A 14,040-nucleotide genomic window follows, 5' to 3' on the forward strand; every position below is an offset into this window, starting at 1 on the left:
TCACAACCAAGTTGTTTTTTTTTGTCCCCAACTACTGTTAAAGAGTGCCGTGGAAAAATCCTTCCCATGATTAAACTTACTCCAGAGCAAATGGACCAGAATTAAGAGGTTCTGGTTTGTATTTTTTTTCCAAATAAAGTCATTATGAAGTTACTTCAAACTAATGCTACTTAAAAAATGGGCTAAAGAAATGTGTAAACTTAAGTGTATTTTATCCTGGGAAGGGAAACAGCTACATCTGATTATATGCAGTTACATTTCATTTCCATTAAAAATCTAACATCTATAATCAAAAAAATCCCCAAAAGATGACAGAGAAAAAGAACTCCCAAACCAAAAGGACTCACATGCACTGCATTATGTTTATCTGAGTATCTGTTCTTGGGATTAAATGGTATATAAGGTTGTGGGAGGGGCTTCTGGTATTTTTAATGACATTGCTGTGTTTGTAGGTGTTCTGCATACAGCTCTAAGCCTGGAAGCATCACTGCAGTGGCCAGCACACCTTCAAAAGCCAGTAGGCAATTCTCTCTTAAAAGAAGTTTATGGAATGTTTTTGGACAGGCTGGCAAACAGCTTGATGGATGGGATACATCTCCCCTGCAATTTGGCTTGCAGGGACATTGTCTCAGCACAGGCTGTGGCTGCATGCCTGAGGCTCATGGCATGTGTCTCAGCTGTAGCTTATCCTGAGAGCTGCTCTGCCACAACTTACTGCTGCTGGCAACCTGCAGGTGTCTTTGTTAGCCCTGCTAGTGCTGTGCAAACATCTCATAGGTGTCTGAGGGCTCTCAGCCATCCATTCTGGCAGGGTGGAAAGGCAGCTGACACTGTTGTCTTCTGTCACCACTGGCCAAGGCAGTAAATGCTACATCAACACCTCTGTGTCTTGCACGGAGTGCAGGACGTGGCTCTGTGGCCATGTGCTGTCTCTCAAATGCCTATGGATCCCTGGAATGCTAGAGCAGAGGGACAGTACCCCAGGAGTGGTAAAGGATTGTACCCACCATGGAAAGATAGCACAGGTGTTGACAAATCTGACACCTCCTCTCTGACGTTTCTAACTGCAACCACTTTCGAGGCTTTTTCTTGCCATCCACGCTGGTGCTGCTGCTGTCGTGGCTGCCGTAGCGCGCCGAGGAGTGCAGACCGGCCTCATACAGCTGCCGCCGCTGCCTCAGCTCCGTGTCCCTGTGAACGGGGGCACAGTCAGACACTGGCACTGTCTCCAGCCACCACAGAGTCACACACAGTCACCCCTTTACCACGCTCATCACTGAAACCTGAGCTCCACACAGCGAAGCCCCAAGTGCTCTCGGAGGTTGGTGCCATTCCCTAAGCATGGCAGACACCGCCAGCACCCGGTAAAATGCTGCCTAATTGCAAAAGCTATCTCTGGATTTTAACAGCGACCACTGTATCAAGCCAATGGTTCTCAAACTGCTCCACAGAGAAGTGGGGACTGCCGAGGACTTCCTGGAGGTCGATAGTTGCTTGAGCCGTGTGGAGAGACGGGAGCTGTGGCTAACATGAATGTCATTCCTGAAGTTGCCAAAAGCCACCTTGAGGAAGAGGAGCCTTTGCTGTCAGGAGTAACAGCCCCTTCATCAGGAGGCAGAGATGAACCAAGGACCTGCTGCCATAAGGTGCTTCAGGCAGGAAAGGGGGAGCAGGGCAAGTGATTGTGCCAAAAGACGAAGATCTTGCTGTACACCCAGGGAAAAAGAAGGAGATGTCAATTAAGAACAACCACCAAGCCCTCTGGCTGCCCTTCACCCGCAGCATCTCTAAGGGGGACAATACCTCCTGTGCTGAACTCTACAGCTTTAGGAAAGCAGGTTGGGTTGGAGCTGAGTGGAAGACGGCAAGTGTGGAGTGAGCCGAGCAGATGGAAGGGGAGGATAAAAAAAGTGCACCACCAGACACAGCTGAAGATGAGTGGAGAGCCAAGCTAAGCAAATGGCACGGGCAAACTGAGCAACCAAGGCAGATCAGGAGAAGAGGCAGCAAGAGACACAACAAACAAGCAAAACAAAACAAAGGAAAAAAAATATGGTACAGTAAGGTACTTCAGATGGCTTTTTCTTTTTCTCTTTTTTTTTTTTTAATTTTATTTTTTTAGATTTTGTTGTTTGGGCTTTTGTTTCCTATAAGCAGCAACAGGAAGGATCCATATCCTCCAGTGAATTCCAACCTATGCATAAGAACAAGTTTGAGAACCACTCTGATAAAGGTCGATGTGATGGTCTAAGAGCAAACACAACATTTGTTTTGCCTTTTGTACTTGCAGACTTCCTCTTCAAGGGGAAAAAAAAAGGCACTTGAAAGTGGTTATTCCCACAGGGGAGCCACCTGCAGGTAAAACAGTCAGCACACCTCTTTGCATTTCTTTCTGAACACTAAACAACACATAGGCTCTTTTCCCCTTCAATATGTCACTGGAAATTTTCCAAATGAACATGCTAGTTAGTTAAATACAGTTTGTAGACTCCATTCATCAAAACTTTCTTGACATCTCGAGTATCAGTTGTCACAAACTTGAAAGATAGGTAGCAACTACATGGTAGGGAACAAAAGAGAAGATCATTACACAGGAAGCCAGGCAACATTATATTTTCTTTTCTCACCTATCTTAAGAGAAACCCTGAACATGTGTCCTTAATACTGCAGAGCAAAAGGAGTGTGAAGCTTTTATTCTTTAAAATTCTGGAGTTCTAACACCAGATGTGTTACCATGCATGCACAACTGCTCTCTTACTCACTATTTAAAACCAAGACAACTTTCTGTAAACAAAGGACTTTTTGCACCTGTAGTGTAACAGTCTTGATACTGAAGACAAGGGTTCCTGATGCAAAATCCACTACAGACATGGATTGACAGTGACTACTGATGCCAAGAGGTTGAAAAACTCAAGGAAGGTGTTTGACCACTTGGCACCACTCAGTTCACATAATCGTGTCAGGAAATCTCAACTCTCAGCACCAAGAATTAACAAAATAAAAATGAAGTGCCAACTGCAGTTTCAATTCTTTTAAGGTGTCTGAAGTAGGGAATTCTTAAGAGTTAAGACCTCCTAACCATGGGCACTGTCACATCAGCTACAGCCAAGGAAGCTGCTTCTGCCGTGGGTGCCTGTCTTCAGGTACATCTGCTGGGCTTTTGCTTGGATAAGTATGGGCAAGGTGTGTCTGCATGGGTTACTTACGTCATCCACCCCTCGAGGCTGTCAATGAAAACAAAAGAGGTGAGCAGGCCCCCAAGTCGTTACCTGAGCTCTCCCAGGAGTGATGATATCGTACTCAGAGTCGGTCCGTTTTCTTTTTTTGCTTCTGCTGTTGCAATCTGATAAAGCAACTTTTCCATTGAAAATGGTTTGGCTATACGGCGCCGCTTCATTTCCTGGGACAGGAGGAAATTGCCACATTAATTCCCGAGCAAATTTGAAAATAAAATGTTACCAAGAGTTAATCAAAACTTCATTAACTAATATTACTGATACTAATAAACTGAAGCAAAAAAAAAAAAGCCTTTTAAAACAACCACAAGTAAAATCTTTCCATAGTCCCAGTTAAACAAAGTGTTTATGTTCAAAGCCCCTCAAATTTCTCTCCCTAAAAATTAATTTTTCCTGTGGAGGCCAAGAGAAGCAACACCATCACTCAAGCTCAGTAATACTGGATGGCTCAGAGTACAAACAGTGTAAGATCTATACATATGACCTGCTTGAAACCCAGGACAGATGTTATTTCACATTTTTTAAAACATAGAAAAACCTCGCAGAATGGGCAGATGCCAGGGAAAAGAGACAACAGGCAAAAGAGGGGGGTGCAGTTCTGCCTGTTACTGGTTCCCCTATGTGAGAAAGCTTTTAAAGTTATGTTTTTCACTCAGTACAAACCAAATTATTTTGGTAGCTGAAACCCTTTTGATAATTCTTAGGTAGGCAAATTCCTTGATCTAATGTGCAGGTGGGAAAAGTGCAGCATTTTCCCAGTAGCTGCAGACATTTGTTTTGGCTTATGCTGAGTCAGCAGAGTTCAAATGAGCTAACGCTGGACTGCAACGTGAGGGTGACATTTCTGGTTAGTGCTTAAACCTGCCAAATACCTACTCAGCACACATAACCCCAAAGATTTTATTTTTTACCTTAATTTTTTTTCACCCTGTTCTGTAATCATAATTACATGGTCTGGGTGCTTTTCACAACCAATATTATCATAAAAGTAATCATTTTTAATAACACCAATTGCGTGCATTTAAGTGATAACTATCACATAAAATGGAATAGCAGCCTTTGCTGACCAGAAAGGGTTCCCAAGAGGTTCAGAGGTTAAGAAAAGTGTTCTTCGGAAACTCTTCGCTCTGCTAGACCCTGCATGGGGTTGCAACAGCTGCACAGTTAGGAGACAGCTGCACTGTTAAGAGTGGTATGGGAAGATTTTTCCATGTTAGGTTTGCTTAGTCTGAGGCTGCATACACAAGAACAGACTCAAATCCAAGGAAAAATCCTGCACAGGCAACACACACAGCTAGGATAAAAGGCCACAGTGGGTGGTGGGTGAAGAAAGCAGGGTTGGTTCCAGCTGGGGGACAGCTCAGGGACACCCTGAGCCTGAGCTGGGTTTAGCAGAACTTGCTGTATCTCTGCATTTATCTGAATTTCTGAACCTATGTACATTTCTCTCTTCCATACAGTACTGAAATACACAGGTAAGTATTTTACAACAGACCTGTACTGTTGCCTGATTATTTCTTTTAGTGACACATTTTTCAATGTCATAGAAGTCAGTGAACATTCACATTATAATTACCATCAGCCTGGCACTTGTGATCTCTCTTGCTCTCACATACATCTCTTGGTCATTCATTTTCCAGGCTGAGTAGTACTCTTGCATTTAATGCAGAGGGTTTTTAATAATTTTAACCATTGATCTCTGCTCTGCTTTTTCTAGTTCCCCTATATTCCTCCTGCAATTAGGGGCTCCGAACTGCACAAACCACCAAGACTACACAGTGCCAGAGCAGTTTCTGCTTCGTTATCTATTCTCTCCTTGTAATTCTTAACATTCAATGTATTTTTGTTACGCCACTCCAGAGCACTTGACTGACGGCTCCATAGGAATCCGAAGACCTTTTTTCACAGTAGCAAGAGCCCATCATTCAGAACCCATCTCTCTATCTGCCACATCAGGATTATGTTTTTAAATTTAAATTTAACATTATCAACAGTGAACTTCATCTACCATTTTCTCACTTGGATCACTCGGTATCATGAAATCTTTCTGTAACACTTCATAGCTGCAATTTTTGCTGCCATTACCATTAATATCCTCAGCATAAAGGATTAGTTTTGCTATTAACTTCCCTTCCTAGGTTATTTATGGATACATTAAAATGTGCTAGTAGCAGAAAGAGTCCTCCTCCTTTCATGATAAAAACTGCCATCCTCTGCTTTTCTTTAAATCAGTTATTTTTTTGGTGTGTGAACTTCACCTCTCAATTAATTTTAAGAGCCTTTTCTCCCAAAAATGCTCACAGACTCTGTCAGCTGCAACTCTTGTCCTTACCCACCTCCAAAAGTTTCAAGGGCTGGAGGCCATGACCTTGCTGCAAAAGCCACCACGGTGGTTGCCCTGTTCTAACTTTTTTGTACATTTACTTCTTCCACAGCAGTGGTTATTTTGCATTTTAGTGCTCTTCCAAGGTTCTTAATCTCCACTCTCCATGACAGCACAGCTCTTTTCTAGTGAGGACATCAGGTACACTTCTGTAGGACCACTTTCCCTTTGGTTTCATCTAAAGGAGCCCCATGTGCTCATGGTGGGACAGCTCTGTGACAGGAACCAAGGAGTGGGAAACCTGTGGTATTTTAAAGGCATGTTCCTCACCCCAATTAAAACTGGAGGTGGGGAAGTACCTGTCCAACCCCTGCCAGCATCTTCCATGGACGGCCAGGGAGTACTGTGCTAATACCACAATTTTCCTATTTGGGAGATCAGTGCACAGGGATTCTGTCACTGTTAACAGAGTTAAACCTGGCTTATGGACTGTAACCTCTCAGGTGTATTACAGCAGTGCTGCTCCAACTGGAAGACTTAACTCCACCTTTCCTATGTACTTCCTCCTCTTGGATTACAGTACCAGCTGAGTCTCTTCCCACCCAATTTCTGGGAGGCCCTAGAGCACCAAAGCCCTCCTTTGAAACCAGATATTCCCTCTTATTTCCAAACCTCTAACCCAGAGTGCCTTCATTTAGTCCAACATTCTGTACTTCAGTTTCCTAAATGAGTTTCAGTGACTTTGCCCAATGCCTTATTTGAAGCTATGGAGTTATCCCTTTGCCACTCCAAAGACACACTCTTCCACCACAACTCTAAATCTTCTTCTCATCCTTACCTTAAAATTTCAAGAGCTCTTAGGGTGCTTTTTAAAAACCAGCAACTTTGTTCCAAGTATGGTCTAGGTTAAACCTGGCTGTCCCTTTACACAGGTGTTTATATTAACTCTTTTATTTCAACAATTTTTCCAAAGTGCTTGTAAGACTGAAATCAATGCAATTGCAGATGCAGAATTTCATTTTTCCATGTATTAAAGGTGATTGAGCAGTCATTCAATACAGAAATGAAACAACATCATTTTAGTAATATAAAGAGTCACTAATAAAAAATCAGGTCACAGTATCACAGGATGAAAACAAAGTTAATTTATCAAATGCTAAAAAACTGTCAGTATTGCTGTGGAGAACAAACAGACAGAAGGTACAGTTGTTTATCAGAGAGTTCATTTCATAGTCCAAAAGGGGAATCTTGCCGATTACACAGAACATCTCACCACCTCTGGAAAGCACAATCCTGGCCAGCATTGTGGCAAAGATGACAAAGTGCCTTGTCAAAGTGGAGGAACCAAAAAATAATTTCCAAAATTAAAGGGAATTAAGAACATAAGACAGTTTGAGGACAGAAAGGGAAGGGAAGGAAAAAAAAGAAACATAAAAGAAGAACGCAGTAGATGTTTCAAAAGTTATTTTGATATAAACATGTTATCTGTGGTTCTTTGTAAAGTTTGTGAGAGCTGTGACTTTAATTTCCAAGGTAGGTTATCACAGACTGTAATCTGCTGTAATCTTAAAAATTAACCAAAAGAAACTGTTCTTCAAAATTTGAGGCACCAAGAGCTGTTTAATTGCTGCATAGTGATTTCTGTCTCTTACAGGAGTAGCATTTTCACGATATCAAACAAGTGTTCAGTAGAGCGATAAATACAGCACATGGAGTTAATATAATCATGTACGTTCAGACAGGAAAGGTTAGCTCAGGATTCTTACGTCTTACTTATAGATATACACAATTCCCACCTTCCCCCAAAATAAATATATAATAAAATAATCTTTTATTTCAAACTAAGTTAATATACAGTTAGTATAACCAGGCTGGAAGAATTCCATTTACCCTAAAGAAGCAATCCCTAACTGTGGACATATTACAGTCAATTACTTAGTAACTTGGTCTGAAGCTGTAAAGGATAATTTACTAGTGGCTTAGCTATAAAACACTACCAAAATAGTATTTGTAACCCGGAGTGTATTTCAGAAGGTCAGGAACACAATTAGTGGCGTATATTCCTTGTCCAAGAACACAAAAATGTAGCCAGAATCATGATGACAAATCACCTGTTTCTGCAGGCAACCTGCCTTGGTCAGTTGTGTGAAAAGGGAATGGAAAGGTTATTTATTTACATCTAGTATTGGATGGGCTGGTCAGTGAACCTAAGGATTTTCAAGTCGATTAAAACTGAAATTGCCCTGATCAACAGCATTTCCTGAATGAAGGGGCAGAGAAAAACAAGCAATACAACTGTGAGTATTAACTGACTCTGCCTACCATAGGATCTAACAAGCACAGTTATTCAGATATTTGCACCTGAGATTCTAATGGTTCTAGAAAACATCACTTAAAAATTAGTAAGCATAATACAATGTATAATCATTAGCTCTGAAGGGACTTCTGAAAAGCTTCCTTGCAAACTAGTCTGCAGGCATAACAATCTTCTGATTTTTTTTATTTATACACAAGTCTTTAACTGTCAGTTAGCAACTCAGTCACTTTTCTGAAAACACTGGATCGTCTTATGCCTTGCAGAACTTTTTCCTTTTCTTTTTTGTTTATTTAGTAGTCCAGAAAAAAAGACGTAGTTGCACTACTTTCAGAATGCTACCAATCCTGGAATGTATGCTGTCCATTTAGATGGCAGGGCCGTGAATCCATTTTAACTCCTTTCCTCAACTTACCTTGGCTGTTTTAAAGCCCATACTTGTCCACTGGGTGGTAGCAAAGTGCACCGATTCGGAAACACTATAGCCACAACATACTTTGGACACAAAGGATCCAGGAAAACAGACAACAAACTGCCCGCTCTGCTGTACAGTACGGTGCACCCTGATCCCCTCCTTACACAGGATCTCTGGGGAGATCTGGAAAGACAGAGAGAAAGAAAGAAAAAAAAAAAAAAGAGCGAGAGAAAAACAATCAGTCAGAACTTTCTTTTACAGTTCTCTGATCCTTTTCCTGGCTGGGTGCTGCCACCTGCTACAGCCCATGGAGCAAAGCTGTGCTTTTCCCTCTCCCGCTGTGCACGTGCCAACAGCAGAAGTGCCTCTCCACAAACCAGCAGTTCAAACCCTCATGTGCCCAAGGACAGAACACTGTCTGCTGCTACAGCAAGCAATGCAGATCATTCAGCTTTCCATCCCATCTTTTCCAACTTGGCACTGGATCTATTGTGCTACTGCACTTCTGTGAGATGTTAACATGGGCAGCCAAGGGAGGGTTTTTTGTTATGGGCTCCCCAATTTATACTTAAATGCACTAAAAAGAAATTGTTATCCAAAAGATAAACAAAGGAGGCAAAAATACTTAAGTATTAAGTTTCTCCTATCCATGCTGGCACCATAAAATGTCAGTCATGGCAGATGAATTGATTAAATCCCGCTCCCGTTGTGAGGCTGAATACATTATAGACAGTATTAAAAACATTTATTGCACTTTCATGTTTGTTTTTATATTAATACATAATAACAGCCTTGTTAGAAAAGTACCATGTGGGTAAACACTGCAAACAGAAAGTAGCCCCCTCTGCATCACTGCAGTGTAAGACAAAACCAAAATAAATCCCCAACCAACCAGCCTCCTGATTAGCCTTGGATTCTCAAATGGGAACACCTCTCCCAGTGTTAACCTACCATTACATTACTTTCAAGCATTTCCAGCCCTGGAGTGCCATTGGCTTGCAGCAGGGTATGTACCACATCATCAAGTTTGCTCTCCTCCGCAGCAGGAATGCAATACCTGTTGTTTTGTCAGAGGAAAAGAGAAAGATTTACTGTGGAGCAAATAACAGTCCACAACTACATAGTAACACACAATTCAGACCAGCACATTGATTAGAAGAAAGAAATTCAACACAGGGTTTCACACACAGCTCTTTTGGTAAAACACTGAGGATTGAAGGGAAGTTGTTTATTCAGACTCAGTCTGATCATGTTCAGCAAGTATTAAAAGACACAAAATCCCTAAAACAGAAATGTGAAAACTCAGTCCTCTGTAGAGTCAGAGGAGAGCAACCAGCAATAGACTGATGTTCATTTTAACAACACCAAAACAGCTAATTATGGGCAGAAGTTTGCCTCTTGTGAGCACCAATATACGTTGTTACCTTTGCCATAAAATACTGTATTTATTACCTGTACATCAACCAAAAGATCTTCACATTTAATAACATCTTCTGTTGTTAAGTCAAAAAACCACAAATTCCCTCTACTGTTAGTGCATGAAGTTGCCAAAGACCTTCTTGCCTTGCTTACTGAACAAATCCCACATCCCTCCTCTCCCTTGCAAGAAACGACCCGAGAGCAGCCAAAGTGGCAGGAGAACTTTCAAACTCTGCTGGGAATCTGCCAAGCTGCCCATCCTCCTCTCCTCAGAAGCCAAGGAAGCAGCAGTCTTCTGCTCACTGCCAGCACTGCTCCCTCAGCAGAATGACAAGAAGTAACATAGGAGTCTCGAGTCTTGAAGCCACACATCCAGAGAACCACTGTTTTTCTGGATGCAGGGAGGGGATATGGTGGCAACTGGTCACTGCTCTTGCCTGCAGCCTATCCGAGGGGTGACGCTCAGGCAAGTAAAGAGCATCTCCAGCTTTATCATGACTTACCCTTTCTCTTTTAGGCAATGAGACCTCAACCTGGAGTCCATTAGACCCCACACCAGAAACACACACACCCCCCACACATGGAGTCATTTTTTCAAACTTGGAACAAGAGAATGAAGCTGGAAAGATTTTGGGGAACTCCTGCCATTCATCTGAACTCTCCACCAACTTCATGAAGTGTTCTGCTGCCCTTAGTAACCTTGTCAGGGTGCTTGCTTATAACGTGCATTAACTCCGTGTGCATCACGGAGTTATCCTGACTGAATAGTCTGGAGGAGGCTGCACTTCCTATGATCTGAACACCTCATCACTGCTCACTGCACTGACAATGACTTTGATTTGCGTTTGTTGATCTTCAAGCCAAGAGGAAGAAGACATGACATAATCTGCTCATACAACTAATTGCAGCCACAATAAGAGTTTTATTGAGCTGGTTGCCCGGGTGTATGAAGACCAACTCCTTACATATATACTGACAGCGGACAGAACCTTACTAAGAACTCCCAGGGTTACAGAGAGGTGAAGTAGAAGAACTTCATCTTGATAAGTAAGGATCAAGGCCGAACAGCAATTTTAAAGGTATGCCATGTCTCAAATACTTTGTTGCTAACAGTGACAGCTTCAGTACAGCACCCCAGGTGTGGTGTATCACTTCAGCTACACTGTAGTATCAGATTTGAAACAGGGATGAAAGTATTTTAAATTTGAACCCAGATCATGGCAGAACCCACTCTTCTCTTTTAGAGTCAGAAAATATGGCGGGAACAGACAGAAGATTCAAGCATGCAGTCCCTTCACAGGCAGGCACAGGAAAATGCTTGGGAAGGATGTGTGAAGAGGAGGGGCAGCACGGAAGTGCATGGAACTAACTGAGTACTTGGGCGGGACCAAGGGGAATGAGATCCTTTGCAACTGGTGTATGCTGCAATTGCACTCATCTGCAATTCCTGATGTACCTATAAAAATGGGCAGTGGCCATTATAGACTTCTGAGTGTCTTGGCAGAACAAGATTTCCTTCTCTCTTCTACTGGGCATCGAGGATCCCTCCAGAATAAAAAGGTTAAGTCACTGACCTCTGCCCTGCATGCAAATTGAGTTCTCCCCTGTTTAATCTCCATGAGGTAAAACCTGAGAGATGAGAGAGTGAACTGAACAATCTGCAGGTAAGTGAAGTGGTTTGAGTAGCACAGGGATGTGCCCTTGGAGAAGATTTCTGGGTGGTGAATGGAGTTGGCAAGACAGAGGAGAGGTTTGGAGCCCAGGGGCTGCTTTGTTGTCCCCAAAGAAGCAACCGAAAGCAACACTGTCAGGGCTACTCCAGGTACTGTGCCAGACCTACAGATATTAAATTCATCTCCTAACACAGCTGGGTGCTTTATTGCACTATTAAAAGTTGTAATGAGCTAATGAATACTAACCTGACACTTCAGGCTGGCAGCCTTGCTGAAGAATAGCTTCAACAGACAAAGGGGTTTCACTTCTTTCTTACTAGTTATTCCTGCCTACTATTCCTGTTTCATCAAGACTATCATCACAAACACGCCTTAAGCTATGTACTCATCTGTGTAAGTCCATCCAGATAAAGCAAATGGCTTCTTTGCTTTTATTCTTCTTGGATTTGAAAACCAGGAATAGTAGTCTTTCCTAAATTTGAGCTGTCTGCATGCAAGCCTGTTTGATCCAAGAGTGACATGTTTTGACACACAGTATGAAGAGTGGTCTCAGAACCTAATTTGAATACCTTCTGTTTGGAATTCACTGTCATTTAAGACTAGATTAATGTTTTAGAGAGAAACAGACTCACCCAAGGTTGAGGACAACATAGCTTGCTCAGCAATTTGTCCTGACAGTGTACTATTATAAAAGATTACAGATTCCTGATTCACACAACAGGGAGAAGAGCCATGAAATGCCCATGACAGAAACTGACAAACTCCCAGGTCTGCAGCATAATCCAGCAGTTACCTTTATCCCTTGAAAGGATCACATACAGAACATTTCTTCACCTTAACACATTTAGAGAGAGAGGAGATCCTGCTTTAATGGTTTTCTCCAGATTTCAAATCCTTTTTGTCAGGCCATGTGCTTTCTCAGTGACAGCACTCCTGACATCAGCAGCATCTGAGAAACGTGTGAGAACACACTTTGCATGTGCACGAAGTGCAGTTCATGATGCCACTGCCACCATGGGGACATCAAGATGAGAAGAGACCACAGAAAACCAAGTGATATTTTTCTTCCAGGAAAGGGGGTTTCATCTCCTAAGTTTGTAGCACATTTTCCCATTAAAACTGGACCTCCTCCCACAACACACACCCTGGACCCTATAGGTGAGATTTTCTCATGCGAAAGTACTACAAAAGTTGCTACTTATACCAGCCTGCCACCACAGGGAACATGAAGAAAAACCACAGGAGTACCTACCAAATGCAATCAGCACCAGTGTGTAAGTAGTCAATGTATGGAAGGTGATTTTGGTCTCGAGACCAGCATGAGGTAGAAAAGACCATGCCAATATTTAGCCAAGGAATTGTCACTCCTAAAACAAAGAGATTGAAAAATGAGTTTTGAGTAACTTCAGTTTGTTCAGTAAAAGACAGTATGAGAGGGCATTTAAATCTAAAATCTTATTCTCCCTGTAAGCTGACCCTTGAAGTTATAAGTCTTCTTATCAGAGTGAATAATTCAGAGGGAGTAATTTAACGAATTCAGCATTTTCCGCTAAGAAAATATCTACCAGCCAACAACTGCAGTGCCCTTAAACACGTTTGTTTTCTAATAGCTGTAAAAAACTTTTATTCTTAGGAGAATTTACAGATACCAAAATTCAAGCTCACTGCCATTGATCAGAGGAGGTTGCTTCATGTCATCAAGTATAAATGTAACTCTTCAGCAGGTTTCCAAGCTGGTTTGTTCAGGCTCAACACCTGATGTCAACAGGAGATTCCACAGTGCTTCTTACCAGTAAACTGCAATGGTGTACAGACAGCTGGAGAATTTGTGTCACTTCGTTTAAAAAATGTGTGTGCTGCTTTTCCCAGTGCTACAGATTACATTTTGCAAGTGTGGAAGTTGCACAGCTCTGTCACAGAAGAACACTGATAGCCTGGCAAGAACAGCAAGGGATACTGCAGGTACAACCAGTTCCTCCAGGAACAGGGTCTCAACTGTTCATTAATCCTTTATGTGCATGGCTACCTTCACTCCTTTAAATACCACCTGCTAGGCACAACTGCACGTCCGCTCAGTCAGCTGGGGAACAGCAGGGCCAGGACGAGGGAGCAGCACTTGGTGCCCACATTCAGAGGACACTGACACTGGCTGGAAACAGAGAGAAGGGACTTGCTTACCAGGCACAGCACCAAGATGTCGCAGGATGGATCCTGTATTATTAGGAAGGACTGTGAGGTTCCATCCATGCCTGTTTGAGGGGTGACACAGAGGGAGACACAGTCAGTGCACAATCCCCATGCCAACATTCCCAGTGCCAAGCTGCCCTGCTGGGCTCTGCTCAGGAGTGAGGCAACAAAGGGGATGGATTTGGGGATCTTACCTTGAAAATGGTTCAGATTTTCCCACAGGAAAACCACTCCCATGGGTGTTGGTATCTACTTTTCCACAATGCACTGCTACATGGCAATCTTTCTGTTCCACTATCCGCCAGTATTCTTGCTGTGGTAAGAGAAAGCAGTAATGCATTTTTAATTAGATGAACAAGGTATTTCTCATTAAAATATAAACCCCAGATATTTACAAGGCTTTTGTTACCTCAATGTAATTCAATATAAAATATTGCTTAAAAATAAGAATATCAATATTAAAAGTCACAATA

The 14,040-nt window shown here is 42.3% G+C and overlaps 1 protein-coding gene across 3 annotated transcripts in view; it reads right to left on the reverse strand.

Annotated features, from left to right (window-relative positions):
* JARID2 (jumonji and AT-rich interaction domain containing 2) overlaps positions 1-14,040 on the reverse strand; it is a 211,872-nt gene that overhangs the window by 2,338 nt on the left and 195,494 nt on the right. For all 3 annotated transcript variants that reach the window (XM_066188926.1, XM_066188936.1, XM_066188916.1), the window contains exons 10-16: positions 13,762-13,880; positions 13,559-13,629; positions 12,633-12,747; positions 9,240-9,345; positions 8,289-8,471; positions 3,270-3,400; positions 1,008-1,191 (exon numbers count right to left, since the gene is read on the reverse strand). In XM_066188926.1, the coding sequence (XP_066045023.1) occupies positions 1,008-1,191; positions 3,270-3,400; positions 8,289-8,471; positions 9,240-9,345; positions 12,633-12,747; positions 13,559-13,629; positions 13,762-13,880 (909 nt within the window). The remainder of the gene's footprint in view (positions 1-1,007; positions 1,192-3,269; positions 3,401-8,288; positions 8,472-9,239; positions 9,346-12,632; positions 12,748-13,558; positions 13,630-13,761; positions 13,881-14,040) is intronic.

The sequence above is a fragment of the Chamaea fasciata genome, unplaced genomic scaffold, assembly GCF_029207755.1.
Source record: "Chamaea fasciata isolate MVZ Bird 193981 ecotype frontalis unplaced genomic scaffold, bChaFas1.0.hap1 SCAF_1, whole genome shotgun sequence".
NCBI classification, from domain to species: Eukaryota; Metazoa; Chordata; class Aves; order Passeriformes; family Sylviidae; genus Chamaea; species Chamaea fasciata.